The sequence below is a fragment of the Protopterus annectens genome, chromosome 2.part2, assembly GCF_019279795.1.
Source record: "Protopterus annectens isolate FY-2018-M chromosome 2.part2, PAN1.0, whole genome shotgun sequence".
Classification (NCBI taxonomy): domain Eukaryota; kingdom Metazoa; phylum Chordata; order Ceratodontiformes; family Protopteridae; genus Protopterus; species Protopterus annectens.
The window spans coordinates 931,068,679-931,089,759 of NC_056730.1; the positions used below are offsets into that span (position 1 = coordinate 931,068,679).

Sequence of the window (21,081 nt, forward strand, 5' to 3'; positions counted from 1 at the left end):
CCTGAGCAGCGAGCGGAATAATGCTTTCATTGTAGCTGAAAATGACGGTTACTTTTAAACCTCAGAAAGTAACGTTGTTTGACATACCTTTTTCACATTCAAAGTGACATTCTTCTCATTTCAAAAGCAGTAAAATGGGTAATGAGGATGAGCATTTGTATCAGCAGAAGTCAGTTGTTATGCAGCATTGGAGCCAGAGTTGTAAGAGAATGTGCAATTTATTAAAAAGAACCGCTAAAAGCCATGAGGATGTGAATTAACTGGTGGTTATTTTTAAGATTTTCTTTGAGGTGGTACTTGACTGCAATATATTGCTTTATATATATATATATATATATATATATATATATATATATATATATATATATATATATATGTGGGTGTGTGTGTGTGTGTGTGGTTTCACTTCATAAACACGAATTGTTGAAATATCGAATTTCAGAAATTCGTGTCCATGAAGTTGAAACTTCAAAATAACGAAAGTGCATAACCGCGAATAGGACTATGTCGAATTCACACTTATGCATGTACGTTATGTTGTGGAAGTGTTTGGCTGGGATGGTGTCTGCAGTTTAAGGTGAGTGAGTATGCGTGAGTGTTTTTCTAATTTGTACGAGTGGGTTAGGGTAGGAGGTGGAGGTATGATTGTGTGTGTTGGCTGTGTGTGATTATTTTTTTCTTTATTGTTTGTGCGATCTCTGAGTTAGTATATATAAGTAGGCGTGTGTGTGAGGAGCACAGGGGGGCTTTCCCCCCTGCATTTGTGTAGTGTAGGTGTGTGTATCTGTGTGGTGTTTTGAATTTAATTGTTTTGTGGTGTGGGTGTTATGGTTTATGTGTTGTGTGCTGTATTGTGTATGTTGGATGTTTTGGTTTCGTGATTGTGAAGTGTCGGTGTTGTGATGGTTTCGGTTTTATACTGTCGAAATGCTGAAATTCGATATTTTAGTAATATGAAGTGAAACTATATATATATATATATATATATATATATATATATATATATATATATATATATATATATATATAGAGCGCTTCATGTGTGTTTATCTGTATTTGTAAGCATACACTCATGTGCGCATGCATGTGTGTCTAGTTATATATACCCACACGTTTGTGTGTGTATATGTATATATATATATATATATATATATATATATATATGTATACATATATATATATATATATATATATATATATATATATATACACACACATATATTTCTGTATACAAGTGTGTGTGTGTACAGTATGTATGTATATAAAAACACACTAAACAATAACTTCCTTTCCAGTACTCAGCACGGCTTTAGACCTAAACATAGTACCAGTACCGCCCTCCTAACTTTCACTAATACTATCCATCATTTCATGAATGAAGGCCAGCTAGTTTCCTCGATATGTCCAAAGCCTTTGACACCATATCCCACCAGCTACTACTTAATAAATTGTCTTCCTGGCCTTAGTCTTTCAACACTAACTTGGTTCCGTAACTATCTTTCCAATTGACAACAGGCTACAAAATGGGAAAACTCCTTTTCCCCCCTACTCCCCATCACTGTGGCTGTACCACAAGGCTCTATACTCATCCCTCTTCTTTTTATCATATTCACAGATAATCTTAGTTCAGCAACCCAACTTGCTCAATAGTACAGTATGCCGATGATGCTACACTTATCTGCTCTGCCTCCTCACCCCAAGAACTACAACAAAAAATGCAATCATCTCTTCAGGACATACAAACATGCCTCTCTCACCACCAACTCATTTTAAATCCCAACAAAACCAAAATACTTATTTTTCAGTAACAAAAAAAAAAAAAAAAATCTTCCATGCCCCCTTTCTCTATTACCTCTGCAAATGGTATCAAGATAGACCCCACTAGCCACACTAAACTTTTAGGTGTTACCTTAGATAATAACCTCAAATTTGGTATACATATTGCACAAACTATCAAAAAAGTCCACATAAAACTTGGCATCCTATCCAGGGCCAAACCATACTTAACTCCCAATGCCAGATTTTCCTCTGCTCACACACACCTGCTGTCTTCCCTCCTGTATGGTTCACTCATATTCACAAACCTTAGAAAATCGGACCTCAGCAACCTTGAAGCATGCTACAACAAGATTGCTAAATATGTTATAAATCATCCATACAGATCTCACCATTGTGCAGCTCTCTCACAGTGGGACTAGCTAGAGCTCCCCAACCTTTTATTATTTAATCAGCTAATCTTACCCCACAAAATTATCACCCCAGCAACTGCCTTGTGATCTCCTACTTAGTCCAACCTAGTAACAATCCTAGAACTCTTAGATCTTCTAACAAATTGTTACTCAAGGTTGCCAGGTTGCCAACTTCCACAACAGTCTTGGCGACTCCCTCTATTCTCACAAGATAGCCAAACTCTAACACTTTTTCAGAGTCAATAGCAAAAAACCCTAACCACAATCAGTTAAAATCACTCCTAAAGGAGCACCTGACTAATCATTGGCTATGCTCTTGCTACGCTCCAGGATAATTATTAACTCTCTTCTACTACTGTTCTCCATTACTCCTATCGTCTGTTTATTAATTGTGCTTATATAGAAATTATTTTAGTACTTGTATTGAGCAATTGCTGTTTTTGTACTGTTGCTTGCATTGTTCTATTGACTGTATTTTACTATTGCCTGCATTGTATTCTGTTGCAAAAATATTTTTTCTGTAATACTGTGGAGCTTTTCTCCTCAGATCTCCACTGAAAACTGGCCCCTGGCCTAGTCGGACACTACCTGGTAAACAAAAGTAATAAATAAATATTTTTCACAAACGCACATGCGTGTGCACTTCATGTTATTATCTATAATTGATTAGATCAGTGAGATATGAAGTGTTCTCTTGATCTCTTTGAGCAGACATGCCCTTTACAATTAGGACTACTAACCCAAATGAGATGGTCAGTAAGTGGGATTTATGCTCATGCTAAATTATGAGTACATGCCATATTGATATTTATGGTAACAATTGACCAAGGAGTTTGTATGGACTTTGTGGTAGAAGAAAAAAAGCTTACATTATACTGGAAAACCTAGCAGTGATACCTGATGTCCAGCTGCCATAGCTTTGCAGATGTTTGTACGTCATTAGCTATATGCTAATGTATATAAATATCATGTTTATGGAAATATGTCAGGGACTGTCCACTTAGTAGCATTTCATAACACTATTTAACAGGCTAACTCAACTTATGGGTCAGGAATTCTTTCTGACTGAAATGAGGTAGTGAGTGTTTTTTAATTATCCATGTGCCAAATTTTGAATATATACCATACTAAAATTTCTGTTAATGCCTTAACTGAGTCAGAGTTGATAATACTTTATGGCATGACGTGACAGATTTTATAGTGGTGGAAAAGTTGTCAAAGAGAACTGGTGTCTAACAATCTCCACTTTGTAGATATTTGTACTTATTTAGCAGTAAATGTGATATATATGCATGTTTTATGTAAATATTTCAGGTAGTGTCCACATAGCATGGTGATCAACATTGTATAGGACAGCTCAGCACACAGGTCAGTAATGTCTGCTGACAGGATACTGTGGTCATTAAGCAGGAAAGTGTGATTTCTTTGTATGCCAAACTATGAATCAGTGCCATGTTAATTTTTCGTTTAATAACCGGAACCACATAACATGCAAATGGTACTTTATAGTATCAATTGGAAGCTAATATAATGCTGCAAAAGCTGTCAGTGATACATGCTGTTTGCCTACTACTAACTTGCATATATATTTTACTTGTTTAGTAATAAAATATGCAAAACTGTTATATTATGCATCTCCGGCATTGTACATACCTCAGACATGTATATTAGGCTCCTACACACAATTTAGAACAGCATATCTCGTGTCCATTCACTGCTGTGATCAAAAATAGATCCTCAGACAAGGTCATCTGTCCTAGAGCAAATGTCTGCTCTTTTCTTTAACTATTTTAAATATATGTCACATGTTAATTATGATAATAAATTGAGGAAAAATGTGTTTATGTAATATTTGGTGGCATCGAATGAAAGCTTACGCAAGGATACTAAAACTTTTCACCAATAGTTGGTGTCTAACTAGCACTGCTTTGTAGATATTCTCATTTATTTGCACATTAAGTATACAAATATGCATAGAAATTATAATTATGCAAATGTCTCAAAAATGAAATGACATTTACAGAATGGTTTGCTACAAACTGAAGATTACATCTGCATGAATGAAAGTCACACTTACGGTTTGGTTCTATCTATTATAGCTAGAGAGATTGTAGTTGCTTTTGTAATTATAATAATATTTATATAAGAACTAATTAGTAACAAGGTGTGTCATGGTCTGAAGAAGCATTTGTGAAAGCGCTCACCATTTGCGTACACCATTAAATTTGCTTTGTTTCATATACAGAGTAATACGTTTATTCACAGTACGCTATTTGCGAGTGCATGGTTGCCTCTGCCTGTGCTTTTTTATCTTGTATTATTTTTGAACTTGTCTGGCAAGAGGCATTTACCTCAGTGAGTGTTTTAATATATTACTGCTTATTATAATAATATTTATGTTTAATCTATTTACTTTTTCAATAAAAAAATTGCCATTATGCCTGGCTGACATATTATTATCATCACAGTTGTGAAGAGGCATGTGTGCTAAAAAATTTACATATTTTTGCTTCTTTGTAACTTTACTGTATTTGAGATGTGGATATTTGTTTAGAGGCAAGTTGCAAAACTTCATTCTCTGGAATATATCTCAGGTCTAAGCTGTCCAGCCAGGAAATCTGCAGGTGTTAGGAGGTGTGACATTCCACTCAGGTTAGTTTTTAATAATTAATAGCCTGAATTAGAACTATGGGTAGTTTTGGTAAGAGGGGAATGGCTCATCGGGGTTATGTGAGCTTGCTGAACAAATGGTAGGATTGGGTTTAGAGGATTGCATGCGTTATGATAAATTCCCTGGATAGTGTCTGAATTTAATTTGACTTCATGGTGGTACTAAATATTGTATGGTTAGCTAAACTGTTTTTACATTTTTTCAGATTTCTTTTGTTTGCCCCAAGTGTGATTGCTTCTTATTTCTCAAATAATTGGCTTTTGTTGGATTGTTACTAATCCAAGTGTTTTTCTAACATACTTGAATTGGTTGAGTTTGTTTAGAATTTTCTGGGTCTAGTTTCAACTCTTCCCACACCTGTTCCACAATGACTAACTAAGATGTTATTCGTGCTACTTTCTTGATATTAGCCTTCAATTTTCAGAGGGTATACTTTATTTAGAATAGGTTTTAAGGTGTTTATGAATAATGTAAAAGCCATATCTGGACAGATGGATGTAAATAAAGGGTTGCATTCCATTAGGCCCAATTCACCTATCAGGGATTTTGTAGAGTGCTCAGCTATGTATCTGATGGTAAGACATTTGGATGAATATTTAGGTATATTCAGAATCTAGGCAGAGAGTATAAGATTATGGTTACTTAGGGATTTGGGGAGTACTTCATTAAGAATCAGGGACTACAGCCAACAGTGAGTTTTTTTTAGATACTTTTGAAGTTGTTACATTTCTTTACTACTTATATCTGGTTTATGGAGCATGCGAGTCTATCAAGTGTGTGTTTTGAAGGCCCAGAGTATTCACAGTTAATAATGTCTCCAGTTCTGATTAGTTTTTCTTGGTTAATGAAAAGATGTTGTCAATAATGGATTGATGAATTTTGGTAGATGAGGGGAGGCAGAATGTTTATTGTAGCTACAAAGGTTTTAGTATGTTTATATTTAGTTAACTGAAGTTGGGTCCAATTATGATTTTTGTCATATTTAGAGTTGCATCCATCAGTAATGGTTGCTTCAGCATTACTGTATTTACTTACAAGTGTGATTACACCACCTGTAATACAGTTATCGTGGAAAGTGATTATGAATTGATTTAAATTAGAGCTCTGTTATGGCCAGCATTTGTGGGGTTATATTGTTGTAGGCATGACTCACACCAGGGCCATTTGTTTTAAATGCAGCAGATGTTTGAATTAGCTAATTTGGTAGGTTTGCGCCTGGGATAAGTTGAGTATCACCTTATTGTAATAACACCTTATTGTAATAAAAAACTCATCAGCTTGAATGTAAACCCATACATCACAAGATGGGTTGCAAACTGGCTAAGTGACAGAACCCACAGGGTCAGAGTTGCTGGAGCCATGTCAGACTCATAGCCTGTCACAAGTGGTGTCCCACAGGGCTCAGTCCTGGGTCCACTCTTGTTCGGCATCTACTTTTCTGAAGCACAAGCAAACACAGGAGGGTTATGGCTGACAAAGTTTGCAGATGACTGCAAACTGGGCGCCATAGTCGAAAACACATCTGACACAGATATCCTCCAGAAGGGCCTCACAGAAACGGATAACTGGTGCCAGAGCCATGGCCTGAAGTTAAACGCCAAAAAATGCATAGTCATACCCTACGGGAAAAACAAGGTTACCCTAGCTACCATATAGGTGGCAATCCACTGAGCACAGAAAAGTCATCAGGGATCTGGGGACCCAAGTTGACAGTAGCCTTCGTTTGACACTCATGTTGCTAAAGTAGTTAGGAAAACCTTCTATATCGCCCACCTGATCATGAAGGGATTCACATCTAGATCAAGGGAGGTCATCGTCCCCTGTACTCATCACTCATTAGACCTATGATTGAGTACAATGCCCGTTCGAATGTATCTGACCAGACACCTGCTGCAGCTTGAAAGGCCCGAAAGTTCCTCACCAAAAGGATAAAGGGTCTCAAAATATGTCTTATGCTGCCCGACTGAAAGAACTCCAGCTCTATTCAGTCTCATACCGCTTGCACAGAGGTGACCTGTGCCTGACATATAAGGCCATGTCAAACCCAGATTTGATGAATATGCTTCACCTCAAAAAATCTAGATCCCTCAGAACCACAAGGGCGGAGACTTAAACCTTGACACGGTTATAAATAGAATGTGCTGGAGGGACAGATTCATCACCCAGAGACTCCCTATGCTGTGGAACAAAATCCCGGTACATGTGAGGCAGAGCACCTCGCTGGCCTTGTTCAAGAGGAATCTTGACCAATGGATGGGAGATCGCAGATATACCCCAGGGATTACTTCAGTGTCACTGCTTGACAGAGGCACAGAAAAATGATAGGCATAGTTTTTATTCAAACTAAAGGGGTGGCGAAAGCCACATAACTATGGGCTAGGCTTATAAATGCCCTTGGGCAGATAGCCTAGTATGAACCTATGAACCTATGAACCTATAAGATAGTGACTAGAAGTAGAATAAGTTTTTGAAGGGGTGGGCATAGATTGAGAAGTAAGTATAATGAATTTTGCTCTTCACTAATTAATTTACAGGAGAGGTATTGATTCACCAGAGAGGTATTGATTATTGGAATGTATATGAAAAAGTGTATGTGGTTCTTAACACGTTTACTGGAGTTATGAGATAATGGATATTGATGTAATTTTTTTTTTTTCTTTTATAATTCAGTCTGTTTAATTTTTTCAAGTCTTTCGGGTTCCTAATACCAAGACGGGAATGAAACCCATCTCTAAGTTAAAGTACAATTAAAGTTCATGAAATTAGTATTGTTTCAGTTTTTGCTGTTGGCCAAAAGTGCCCTTCACAGCACTCACAATGTGCCCAAAACTGATGACTTCTGCAATTCATATGAAGTTGTATGTGTCAGTAGCATATTTAAATAAGCCTGTAAGTTCTTTGAGACCCATGGCTCCTACTATTGTTGGTACTGTCTGGGAACCCTTATTCCACATTGCCCTTGTTTCTGCCCGCAAATCCTGGTGTGTGTCTCTGTACATAATACACTATAATCACCGAGTGTAGCAGTTTCAGTGATCAGTGCTACTTTTGTCTTCTTTTCATGGACTGATGTATCTGGTTTTCTTGCATCTGTTTTTTGAACTGTTGGTAATGGGGATGCCATGTGGTAGTGGGAGTGATGTTATGTAGTAATAGTTATTGTGTTGTGGACTAATAAGCAACTTAGGTTTGAATAGTATAATATTTGTGTGCTGGGCAGAGTGAGTGAGGTTTTAATTATTTATTGAACATGACTGGTATAATGATTCGGCAGTGAGAGAAATAGAGTGGTAAAAGTTACTATGTTGTGGAATACTAAGCACGTTGGGTTTGAGTGGCATATGACTTGATAGTACTCACTGGGCAGAGTTAGGGAGGTTTTAATTATGGGGGGACTTCGGTATAAATGTAGATAGCTGGGGATGGAGACGGGAGGTGAGTGAAGCAGATTGTCAGCGAGGAACAGTGATAGCCAATCAGCTCACACATGAGCTTACCACTATGGCAAGACTAGTACCAGGAGCTAATGTGTGTGTGTGTGTGTGTGTGTGTGTGTGTGTGTGTGTGTGTGTGTGTGAGAGTGTGTGTGAGTGTGAGTGTGTGTGTGAGTGTGAGTGTGTGAGTGTGAGAGTGTGTGAGTGTGAGAGTGTGTGAGTGTGAGTGTGTGAGTGTGTGAGAGTGTGTGTGAGTGTGTGAGAGTGTGTGTGAGTGTGTGTGAGTGTGTGTGAGTGTGTGTGAGTGTGTGTGAGTGTGTGTGTGAGTGTGTGTGAGTGTGTGAGAGTGTGAGTGTGAGAGTGTGTGAGAGTGTGAGTGTGAGAGTGTGTGAGAGTGAGTGTGTGAGAGTGTGTGTGAGAGTGTGTGAGAGAGTGTGTGAGAGTGTGTGAGAGTGTGTGAGTGTGAGAGTGTGTGTGAGAGTGTGTGTGAGAGTGTGTGTGAGTGTGTGTGTGAGAGTGTGTGAGAGTGTGTGAGAGTGTGAGTGTGTGTGAGTGTTTGTGAGTCTGCGTGTGCGAGAGAGAGAGAGAGTCTGCGTGTGCGAGAGAGAGAGAGAGTCTGCGTGTGCGAGAGAGAGAGAGAGTCTGCGTGTGCGAGAGAGAGAGTCTGCGTGTGCGAGAGAGAGAGTCTGCGTGTGCGAGAGAGAGAGAGAGAGTCTGCGTGTGCGAGAGAGAGAGAGAGAGAGTCTGCGTGTGCGAGAGAGAGAGTCTGCGCGAGAGAGAGAGAGTCTGCGCGAGAGAGAGAGAGTCTGCGCGAGAGAGAGAGAGTCTGCGCGAGAGAGAGAGAGAGAGTGTCTGAGAGAGAGAGAGAGAGAGAGAGAGAGAGAGAGAGAGTCTGCATGTGCGAGAGAGAGAGAGAGAGAGAGAGAGAGTGTGTTGAGAGAGAGAGTGTGTTGAGAGAGAGAGTGAGACTGTGTTGAGAGAGAGAGTGTGTTGAGAGAGAGTGTGTTGAGAGAGAGAGTGAGAGTGTCTTGTGAGAGAGAGTGTCTTGTGAGAGAGTGTCTTGTGAGAGAGGCTGTGAGAGAGTCTGAGAGAGAGAGAGAGAGTCTTGAGAGAGAGAAGTCTTGTGAGAGAGAGAGAGTGTGTGCGTGTGAGTGAGAGTGTGAGTGAGTCTGTCTGTGTGTTCACCTGCTTACTTTGTTAAATATAAACAAAGAAATGTTTCTTTATGTTAAATGTAAAAGAAGAAATGTTTCTTTACAGCCTGCTGCTAAAATTATATTTAGTACTTTAAGGAGAGGAAAGTTTCACATCAACCTCTAGGTAGATTTTTGTAATTAATAACAGTACCGCAGAGAACAGTTAGTGCACTTACTGACTTACTATGATCACTGTTTTATACTAGATTTAAACACGTTTGCTCTACATGCATAATCAAAGCTCTTCACCATTTCCCATGATTGGTAAAGTCTTTTGCTCTGATGTCGGTGCCTTCTTAAATATTACTGAATGGTACCATGTTGGAAATTACCTTTTTTTTGTATAGGTTATTATTTTTGTCATTCCAAAAATGAGTACTTTTCTTGTATTAAATTTACCAGCATATTTGCTTTTACTAATGAGTGTTCATACATGCAGGTGTTAATAATACCACATAACTTGCCTGTTGCAGTCTCCCCTTTATAAAGCATTGTCATCCTTACATCTGCAGTAATTAGAGATTCTGTCATAAGATGTAGATCTTACACAACTTTACCTTAAACTGCCAGTGAATAAATTTAGCAACACTTTCTGCTTGAAATATTCATTAGGAGAGATTTAGGTTTTACTCTGTGCTCCACTTAAAGACCGAAAGAAATTCTGTAAATCAGCACGGCAGAAGTAAAATAATTAAAAGAAAGTGACTAGGCAGGGCAAAATGAAGAAATGTGATTCTTTAAAAAAAATAAATTTATATATATATATATATATATATATATATATATATATATATATATATACATTTATTTATTTATTTTACATATGTTAACGGGGGTGTCTGAGACGAAAAGGCCCTTTTTCAGCAGAGACCCGGGCAGGAAAAATTAGATACATTTAGATATTTAGACTTGATCAGTATACACACAAATTACAATAGACATGTTTTTAACAGTGGTATGCAGCACATCAACAATTACAGTGGAGAGGACAAACAAGAAAATATTAATTTAAAAATAGAGGTAATTAATAGATTTGTGGTGTACAGTTGAAATTTGGAACATAGGTAGAATACATACATAGTACACAGGTACAGTATATACATTGTACATTAGCCAGTGTTTGTAAGTAAGAGTTACAACTATTATCAAATACTCTAGGTTTAGTATGTGTACCTTATCCCCTTCCACTAGCCTGGGGAGCAGTCATACCACTGAGGTTTTTTAAGGAAGTTTTGGACAATGTGTTTTGTATCCTAGTGGGGAGAGAGTTCCATTTTTTAGCCACTGAACTACTATATAGTGTGGCTCCAAAGCTATTGTAGCTGTTGGTGACTTCTAGTAGTAGTTTGCTTGATGATCTAAGAAGCTGTTTGGCTGAGTGATGTACTAGGTTTTGAGGGCAAGACACTTATTGGGGAGGTAATAGAATGACAGAGGCAGAGCTGATTGTAGGTTAGGAGGTTGGGCCGTTTAAGCTGTCTCAAAGCAGTACAGTGATGAAGTTCTATATGAGCAATTTGCAGCAAAGGGGGCAATTCTGTTATAGCAGGCTTCCATTTTGCTTAGTTCAGTTTTGTTGAGATTAGTCAGAATGGGAGATGCATAGAGTAGGGTGGATAGAAGTTGGGAGCGAGCAATGGCTGATCTTGCGTTGTTAGTAAGAAATGGTTTGATATGGTAGAGTGATCCCAGTTTGGCATGTACTTTTTTAATGGTTAAGTTGAGATGACTGTCAAATTTTAGGTAGGAGTCTATGGTTATTGCTAATTGCTTAGCCTGTGCCACTGGAGCGATTGGAGTAGCATTTGTGGAGTAGATAGTAAATTGACTGTTATCAGTGTTTTTGTAAGAACTGGTTATAATCATAAGCTGAGTTTTCTTTGGATTGAGAATAAGTTGGACTTTGGTAATTTTCAACATCAGAGAATGCTATTTGAGTTGTATGCAGGAGGGTGGGAATGTTTTGTGCAGCACAGATTAAGGTAGTATCATCTACATACTGAAAGATAGTTGTATGCTGTGTGGAGGTATGGCGGTCATTTGTGAAGGTTGTGAATAGTAGTGGTCCTATGATAGAACCCTGTGGGACTCCTATAGTTATGGGCAGCAGAGGAAGCTGAGAAAGGAAGGGAAAGGTGGCAGTGGGCCATAGACTAATACCTTTGCAAAATCCCATTTCACTTATCTGTTTGCAACTAAATCGTACATAGTTTTGTTATGTAAAGATTATTGATATCAGTTTACTTTTAATTTATTGTATGGTATTCTGAGTAGTAATATAAGTGAATTCTTGTCAGTAGCCATTGTTGGTTAAGGTGTCAGGCTGTAAGTTTGGTGAATAAAGCATTTAGTCTTTGCTTAGTTCTTTAAAGGGACAGTGAGCGACTAATTTTTATTTTGCTATACATTTCTGTTGTGAGAATGGAATCCTTAACTATCATTTATTCTTCGAATAAATGGTTCTGAAATAATTTAGGTTACATGTTTTCACACAACTTAGTTTACAGTGACAATGCATTCTAATCTTCTAAGACTGTATTTCAGAACACTGCAATGTGTGTGGCTTTCATCTTTCTCTTTCTCTTTCAGACTATTGAAAAATAATCAGACTCCCTCCTTGCAACAGGTAGAAGATAACTTTGATGGTAACATTTGCAGGTGCACTGGTAAGCAGAAACCACTTATTAATTAGGAAAGAATCACGTAACAGTTCAACACTATAAACTCAAAATGTAGTTGTGTATTATTTGTTTACACTTATTCTGCTGGAGATGTATAATTTAGTTTGTTATTCCTGTTTTACATACTCATTATTTTCTAACCCATGGACAGTGGCCAACTAAGAAGCAGCCTGTTCACATTTCTGTGGTGGTAGCATTATTACATAACTAGATGTGCTGAACTAACATTGAACAATTACTGAAGTAAAGGCAGAGAACCAGGAGGCACTGAAGCAATACGTCTCACCTTCTTTACTGAAGAATTCTGCACAAATCCAAAAATAATGGGAGTGAGACAAAGACCCGAAATCAGGGATATTTTTAAAATATTATTCTAATTTACTTAAAGCATTAACAGAACAGATTTTGCGTTAAAGTGCATTTTATACTGTAAGAAGTAACTCTAATGATTGATATTATTGACTGAATGAAATCCTCAGTGATTTACCAGAAAATCAAAAATTTTACAAGGGACAGGATAAAAATGTGAGGCAAAATCAGGGATATTCTGTGAAATCAAGGACAGTTGAGAGGCATGTACTAAAGTATAACTCAGTTACTCTGAGAGCCAGTAACTCTGAGTGGGATGCCTTTCTTTATTGTTATTAAAAGTAAATGCATTTGAATTTGTGTCTCCTGAGTGATGTAATCCTGGAGTCTTTACTTAGTTAACAGAAAAAAGTATATTATATATAGAAATGTAAAACCAATGAAGACATTAAAACTGTAGGTAGGCAGGACTCCATGACCTGGATATGTCAAATCTTATTTTATTATTATTATTATTATTGTTGTGCTTTGATTTGCTTTGTGGGAATAGAAGTAGTATGAACCCCTTGGGGTGTGAACCAATCACTCCTGATGATTCCCCATGATGTTTGCAAACTATTTATGGGACATTCCAGACACTAGTGTACCAATGTTTGAATGAGCTGAAGTGATACATTATAGCTGAGAGTATGGATGCCTCTTCCAGTGAACTGTTATACTCTCACTCCCAGATGGTATGGTCTTAATATAGCAGAAGGCATCTGGCACTGTTTAATGTATTATTAGTGTACACTGAAGCAGTTAGTGAAAATGGAATACTGTAAAGAAGAACTGGCTAGTTGCTATCAGAGTTTCACTCAAGGTTTGGTAATACATTTAGTAGCACTCAGGAGTGGATAGATTTAGTGGCTAGCTCGCTATTGCCTGGAAAGTTTTAGCTACATACATTTACATTGATAAACTGCAGTTCCTGGACTGATTCCCTATTGCAGACATAGATTTCAGCAAGACTACTCATAGTGATTATATGCAGACTAGTAACATATACAGTCCCTTGGTGAAGCCAGGTGATTTGAACGCCAAGAGGCATTCAAAACGCAGCTACAAAAAACACCTGTCAGCATCCTGGCTCTGTAGCTGTACATCTCCAGGATAAGTATAACATCTTGGCTTTCTTCCTCCTCTTCTGCTATACATCCGCTCTCCTTTCCTCTACTCCGTTACCAGTTATCACTTTACCACCTCACCTTCTACCTATGCTTGTCTTAACTCTTTTAGCACTCATTTCATTTAAATCTCAAAATTAAATCACCTTTTACTATCTACCCTTTGTAAATAACGTGGTGCTCTGTACTGTAACATCTGTCCTACTGCATAGTTATTTAACTAGATCTGTATAAAGTGTAATTAGTATAAGAAACCTTATTACTGTATGTATAGAAACTATCTTATCTATTTTGACATTGTACAGTTTATTTTAATGATGTTCTTCATCTCACATTGCTGCAGTCCTAACACTTGGGTAGTCCGCTGTCCCTCGGTCGGCCCGAATATCAGAGTATAAGGCTGACGTCGGTCAAGGCGCATTTGACTGACATCAGAACGTCAGGGTACAAATGCGCATGACCGACGTCATATCCTCAGTCTTTTTTGCCGCATGGTCCGATGCAGAAGCAGTGTTGCAAGTGCCGTTCGGCGTTCTGAAATTTTTCGAATTCGGAGTTTCAGACCGAAGTCAGAGTTGGTTAAGTACCCCGTTGGGGAATATTTTGGTTTTTTCTTGCCTCAGTGGTTTACCGGATGTCAGAAAAAGTGAATAGCTGTATTTCTTGTGGGAAACAGATACCGCATAGGGATTACCATAATTTGTGTATACCTTGTTTAGGACCTGAGCACGACGTTGTTGGATGCCGCTTTTGTGCTAAGTTTAATAAACGCACTATAAAGCGGAGGTTGGATTGTGCAAGGTTGGTCTTTGGGAAGCGGTGCAATTACAAAATGCCGTCGGATGCTCCGACGCCGGCTTCCTCAAAGAAGCGCAAGGACAAGGCAGTTAAACCTAGGTTAGAGGAGTCGTCCGAACCGGACGCCAGTTCTTTAGAGGCGTCAGTGGAACCGGTGGTTCCGACGGAGGCCTCTCTGGAGTCCCAGGGAGAAACTTTGATTTTACAGGATGTGGCCTCCCAGGAGGCAGGGCAGGCTGTAGGGGCTTCTCAAGTAACTGTACTCCCCTCCCTTCCTAAGGGGTCTAGGCCCTCTCTTTCTGCTTCCAAGGCTTCTCCTAGAGGCAGGTCTAGTTTAGCTTCTGTGGGTGTCCCTCCCAGTTCTTCAGGTGTTGTGCCCAAGAAGCACATGCTCAAAATGGCAGAGGATTTAATTACTTTAATTAGAGGCTCTATGCCCCCTCCTGATAAGAGGCCTAGGATGGAACCTGTGTTGGGGATTATGAGCAGGCTTGGATGTGTCTGAGTCTTGGCTGAAGACTTGCAGGAGTATTCTCATTATTCTGATTCTGATGTGGATGATTCTACTCCTTCTGCTTCTCCTCCTGAGGATTTTTCTTTTTCAGAGACCCTTCACTCCATGAGAGAGCATTTTAAATGGGAAGGTCAGGATTTCTCTGATTCCAGGAAAAGGCTTAGGGAATTTTTGTTTTTACCCCAGCATAGGCCTTTAGCTATACCTCCTGTTCTGAATGTGGTGGAAGATGTGTTTGCAGAGGCTTCTCTTAATCCTGATTCTTTGCCTCCTGCTCCTGTTAAACCAGATAGGTATTATAGGGTGCCTGAAGCTCATAAGTATCTTTTTAAGAGTCCTATGGCAGACCCAGAAACTGTTAGCCAGGGGCCTAAGGGTGTTAAGGCTTCTGTTGTCAAGAATCCGGTTCCTGCAGATAGAGGCCAGGGCCTTGGATAGATGGGGAAAGAAAGTTTATACTTCTTCCACTCTAGCCATGAGAGCTTTGAATTGCCAGTTTCACATGTTGAAATATCAAAATTATCTCCTTTCTCAGTTGAAATCTAAGGTTGATGCTCTGGCGGAAGGTATTGACTGTAAAGAGTTACAAGATTTAGTGCATGTTTCTGAACAGGTGGGTAAGCATTCTTTGCAATGTGGTTTTGATGCTGTACAGGCCTCGTCTAGGGTGGCTGCCACTGGGTCAGTTCTTCGCAGGCATGCCTGGCTGAGGGATCAAAATTTATCTGACCATGTTAAAACTAGGATTTTGGATGCCCTTTGCAATCTGATGTCTTGTTTGGTTCTCCTGTTGAGGCAGTTTTAAAGAAAATGGAAGACAAGGCTAAGTCTATGCAGACTGTTAAAGATTTTTTGCAGATTCAGCCTCCAAAGTTTAGTAGAAATTGGCCTAGTAAAGGGTGGACGTATCCTTCTTATGATTCCCAGTCTAGGGGTAGATCTAGACGTGGCAGGGGCAGAGGTCAGGGCTCTTTCAGGCCTAGAACAGGGAGTTCTCCTGCACAGTCTTCGGTGAGGGCAGGGTCAGTCCTTTCGTAAACAGACCCAATGACCTACCTTTTCAGCTGCCAGAACCTTCTCGCCTGGCAGCACCTTTGGGAGGAAGGTTGGCACTTTTCAAAGAAAATTGGAGTTTGATTACCCAAGACAAATGGGTACTGGATATCATACATCACGGTTACAGGTTTTATTTCCATACCTTGCCTCCTTTCAAAGGCATGCCAGACATTCCTCCTCAACAAAGAATAGAGGCTCACAAGCAAATTTCACTGTTACTCCAAATAGGGGCCATACAGCCGGTTCCTATGCCAGAAAGGGGCCTAGGATTTTATTCTCGCCTGTTCCTAGTCCCAAAGAAGGGGAACACGTGGAGACCAATTTTGGATTTATCTATCCTCAACACTTATCTGGACATTCCCAAGTTCAAAATGTTGACGTTGCAGCAGCTTTTACCTCTGCTGGGCAAAGATCATTGGATGGTAACTTTGGATCTCAAGGAGGCTTACCTTCATGTTCCAATCAGACTAAGTTGCAGGAAGTATCTGCGTTTTCGAGCTGGGACTTCTCACTATCAGTTCTCTGCATTGCCCTTTGGCTTATCTACTGCGTCCAGAGTGTTCACGAAAGTTCTGGCTCCAGTGATAGCTTTCTTCAGGCTAAAAGGAATACAGATCTATCCTTATTTGGACGACTGCCTGATTCTGGCTCAAGGAAGGGAGGAGCTTCTTCATCATTTGGAATATGTGATAGCAGTGCTAAGATGCCTGGGGTATTCTGTGAACGAAATAAAGTCCAGTCTAGTACCCTCTCAAGACATGTGCTTTCTGGGTGTGAGACTGAATACAGCATCCCAGATGGCCTTTTTAACCCCGGACAAACAAAAGAGTCTATCCCTTTACTTCCATCAGCTATCTCATCAGTCCGGGCTGACTGCAAGGACAGTCCTTCAAGCCTTAGGGTTCATGGCATCTTGTATTCTGGTGCTTCCCAATGCCAAACTGCATATGAGGAAGCTACAATGGTATCTCAAAATGTATGGACACAGCACTGCCAGGATCTGGACACTGTCATTCAAATAATACCTTGCATTCAAAAGGAATTTTTGTGGTGGGCTCAGGAATGTCACCTAAACAAGGGACTCTCTGTGACCCGGCCAGAGGCGAGTCAGATTTTAACAACAGATGCCTCAGACATAGCTTGGGGAGCTCATCTAAATGGAAAGTGGATACAAGACAAGTGGCCTGCCAGACTACAACATCTACATATCAACATGAAGGAGATGTTAGCAGTCCAGTTTGCATTAATAGCTTTCAAGGATTTACTTCTTCCAGGGCAGGTGTTGATTCTAACAGACAACACAACTGTCATGTGGTACATCAACAAGCAAGGGGGAACACATTCTTATCCTTTATGCAGGCAAGCAATGATTTTGTGGGAGACTGCTCTCAGTTTACAACTAAATCTTCAGGCAAGGTTTCTGCCGGGAGCACAGAACTCCTTAGCAGATGTGTTAAGCAGACAAATCATGGATCCCCACGAGTGGAAACTGGATCTTCATGTATTTCAGAAATTGACAGTGTCCTGGGGAACTCCAGACATAGATCTGTTCACTTCTCCACTAAACCACCAGCTGCCAAAGTTTTGCACAAAGCGGTTTCATCCCACAGCTTGGAAAGTGGATGCTCTTTCTTTCAGTTGGAAAAATCTTCATGTGTATGCCTTTCCACCTCTGCCTCTCCTCCCAAAGGTACTTCTGAAGGTCAGACAGGACAAGCCAAGGATGATTTTGATAGCTCCAGATTGGCCTCGACAGCACTGGTACCCACTACTGAGAAGTCTAGTACGGAAGCCTCCATGGCCTTTGCCTTTGATTCCACATCTGTTGTCCCAGGAGGACAGTCATTTGCTCAATGTCAAACTTCACTCTCTTCACCTAACAGCATGGCATATTCTGTTTTAAACCATAGAGGGTCTCAACTTCCACAACAAGTTTTGAATGTGATTTTGGAAGCTAGAAGGCCTAGTACAAGGAAAGTGTACGCAGATAAATGGAAGAGATTTTTATTTTGGAGTGCAGCTAAGGATTTGGATGTTTCTGAGCCTGATTTAAGTGTGGCTCTTCAATATCTTACTGAGTTATTGGACAAAGGTTTGTCCTTCTCTTCTATTAAGATTCATGCTGCAGCAATTTCAGCTCACTACGATTGTGACCCACCATTGTTTTCTCATCCTTTATTCAAGCAATTTCTTAGAGGGGCAAAGAATATAAGACCCCCACGAAGAGCTCCTACTCCTGCTTGGGATCTCAATTTTGTGTTGGAGAAACTCACTCTACAACCTTTTGAGCCTGCAGCTACTGCTGAGTTGAAATATTTGTCATGGAAGACTGCTTTTTTGTTGGCCATTACCTCTGCAAGAAGGGTTTCTGAATTGCAGGCCCTTATGGCAGTTGAGCCTTTCTTAATTTTCCACAAGGATAGGGTATCTTTACGTACTAATCCTTCCTTTATGCCTAAAGTGGTTTCTAGTGTGGCTTTAAACCAAACTATTCATTTGCCTACTTTTTATGCAAATCCCCAAACTAAGGGGAAAAGATTTTGCACACTTTAGATGTACACAGGCAGTTGCGATATTATTTGGACAGAACTAAAGGGTTCAGACAATCTCAGCAGTTATTAGTTTCTTTTGCTTTGTGCTCTCAGGGCAAGCCCGTGTCAAAACAAACTATTTCTAAGTGGATTGGATTTTGCATTGCTTTCTGTTATTCCCATCATGGCAAAGAGATTCCAGCTGGGATTAGACCTCATTCCACTAGGGCTACTGCCACTTCAACAGCTTTTTGAGGGGTGGCTACTAAGGATATTTTGGAGGCAGCCACTTGGAGTTCAGTGCATACCTCCTCTAGGCATTACCACCTTCCATTGTACTCTAAATCCAGGGCTGGTTTTGCCACTGCTGTGTTGCAGGGCATTTTGGCAGCTCCTGCTTCATTATAATTTAGCCATCCTCCCTTACCTCTGCTTTGGGATTCTACCCAAGTGTTAGGACTGCAGCAATGTGAGATGAAGAACATAGTACAGTTTTGTACCTACCATAAATGTAGATGTTCAAGATCCACATTGCTGCAGTCCAATTTACCTCCCTCCTTCCCCTCTGTTGTTTGAGGTGGTTGTGTGGGTTGGGTTATCCATCTGAGGTATATTGCATTTTGTATATATTGTATATATTATACATATTTTTGGTGTTAGGCTAGTTGGTTGTTTAGTTGTGGTCTATGGGTTTTGACCTTTCTTTTTAGGGTCTTCTGACATCTGGGGCAAGAAAAGACTGAGGATATGACGTCGGTCATGCGCATTTGTACCCTGACGTTCTGATGTCAGTCAAATGCGCCTTGACCGACGTCAGCCTTATACTCTGATATTCGGGCCGACCGAGGGACAGCGGACTACCCAAGTGTTAGGACTGCAGCAATGTGGATCTTCGAACATCTACATTTATGGTAGGTACAAAACTGTACTTTATTCTTCCTGACATTGTTGATATTATGTAACGTAAAAGATTTTGATTGCATTTCATGTACTGGAGCTTTTCTAGCTGGGCCTCCACTGAAAAGTGATCTTTGCGCCCTGCCGAACTTCTCTAGTCAACAAATGTTAAATAAAATAAATCATAGATCACTCAGAATGGTCTGAGATTACATTCACACTTTTTTTAAAGGGTGACTATGCACTAAATAAAACACTTCCTTTCCCTAGAGTGCATTTCCTTCCCTATAGAATGATCTCCCATGCATGTTAAAAAAAACATGACATAGAACTTTCTTCCCCTCTGTGGCATTTCCGTCTTAGTCAGACTTCTCAGTACATACCATGTTGGAACGGAGTGAAATGTCATGATACTTTGCTTAGGAATTTGTCTCTCTCTCTCTCTCTCTCTCTCTCTCTCTCTCTCTCTCTCACATTGTTTTGGCTGTCACGTTTGAAAGTATTTCCCCCCCCCCAAGGAAAATTCATATAGCAGTGACTTTGGAGCAGTTGTTTATTTCACACACTCACTGGGCATATAAAGCTTTTCAAACAGTAAGGATTCATAGCTCTTTTACTCTGTGGAGCTGCATTCTTTCACTGCCCTAGGGCCATAAAGCTGCTGAGATCTTTGTAGCCTAACAAATACTGAAAACAACTCTACCAATTAGATGATTTTTTTAAGCTATGAAAATATAATATTCTGGCTAACTGTGGGAAGGAAGGTGAGAGGAAAAAAGGAACCTGAAACTCACAAAATTCCACTTTTTTAAAAAGCTGCATTATCTTGGTTATTTATTTACTATTTAAGAAAAATCTTTTCAAGATGGTGAATCTAATATGTAGGAAAGAATTAGGTAAGTTGCTACAGTGAAGTTACTGGCACTTTAAATGATGATTCTCAATCTTATCCACATTTCTTACTGCTTACATTCTTAGTGAATGGAACTGTGATCTGACAGGATAGAGCAGGTGATTTCTCATCAGCTGTAACCCCACAATGCATTATGGCCAGAAGAGTAGATTTCCAAGGGCATAAGATAATGTCAAAATGTCTGGTCCTTTGAAGGTATTTATGGTTAGAACAATATAAATACTAATAATAAATAGTTATTGTGATGCCAGCAGGTTTGGTCTGTGTAGAACTTTATAATGTCATGTTTATGTATGTTTTCAGTTTCTGCCCATAGTAGTCCTATAATCAGTAGTGGTGTTTGGAACCCTGAGGAAGTGCATTCTGAGAATTTTGACCATGATCTTTTTTTTGAGTGCAGAGTTCCAAGTATGACCTGCCATTGCCTAGCACTCAACCATCTAAACTAGTTTGAATTCCCTATCCATCAAAAATTCACTCAACGTAAACTGGCCCAAAGTATACTTTATCACCAAAACAAATGTCTAGCACTGAAGAGAGTAATGCTGTAGCACTCCCCATCTAGAGCTCTCGGGTGGTTTAAGGGCACATATCGTGCCCAAATCCATAGACTGAACAATAAACATGGTGAGACAATGTATTCCTCATATGTATCCAAATGTTGTAATACTCTCGCACAAGACCTAAGACAAATTATAAATCCAAAATACTTCAAAGTAAACCTTA

At 39.5% G+C, this 21,081-nt stretch overlaps 1 protein-coding gene across 1 annotated transcript in view; it reads left to right on the plus strand.

Annotated features, from left to right (window-relative positions):
• LOC122795855 (xanthine dehydrogenase-like) overlaps positions 1 to 21,081 on the plus strand; it is a 5,725,158-nt gene that overhangs the window by 550,193 nt on the left and 5,153,884 nt on the right. The window contains exon 5 of the mRNA XM_044064255.1: positions 12,080 to 12,156. Within this exon, the coding sequence (XP_043920190.1) occupies positions 12,080 to 12,156 (77 nt within the window). The remainder of the gene's footprint in view (positions 1 to 12,079; positions 12,157 to 21,081) is intronic.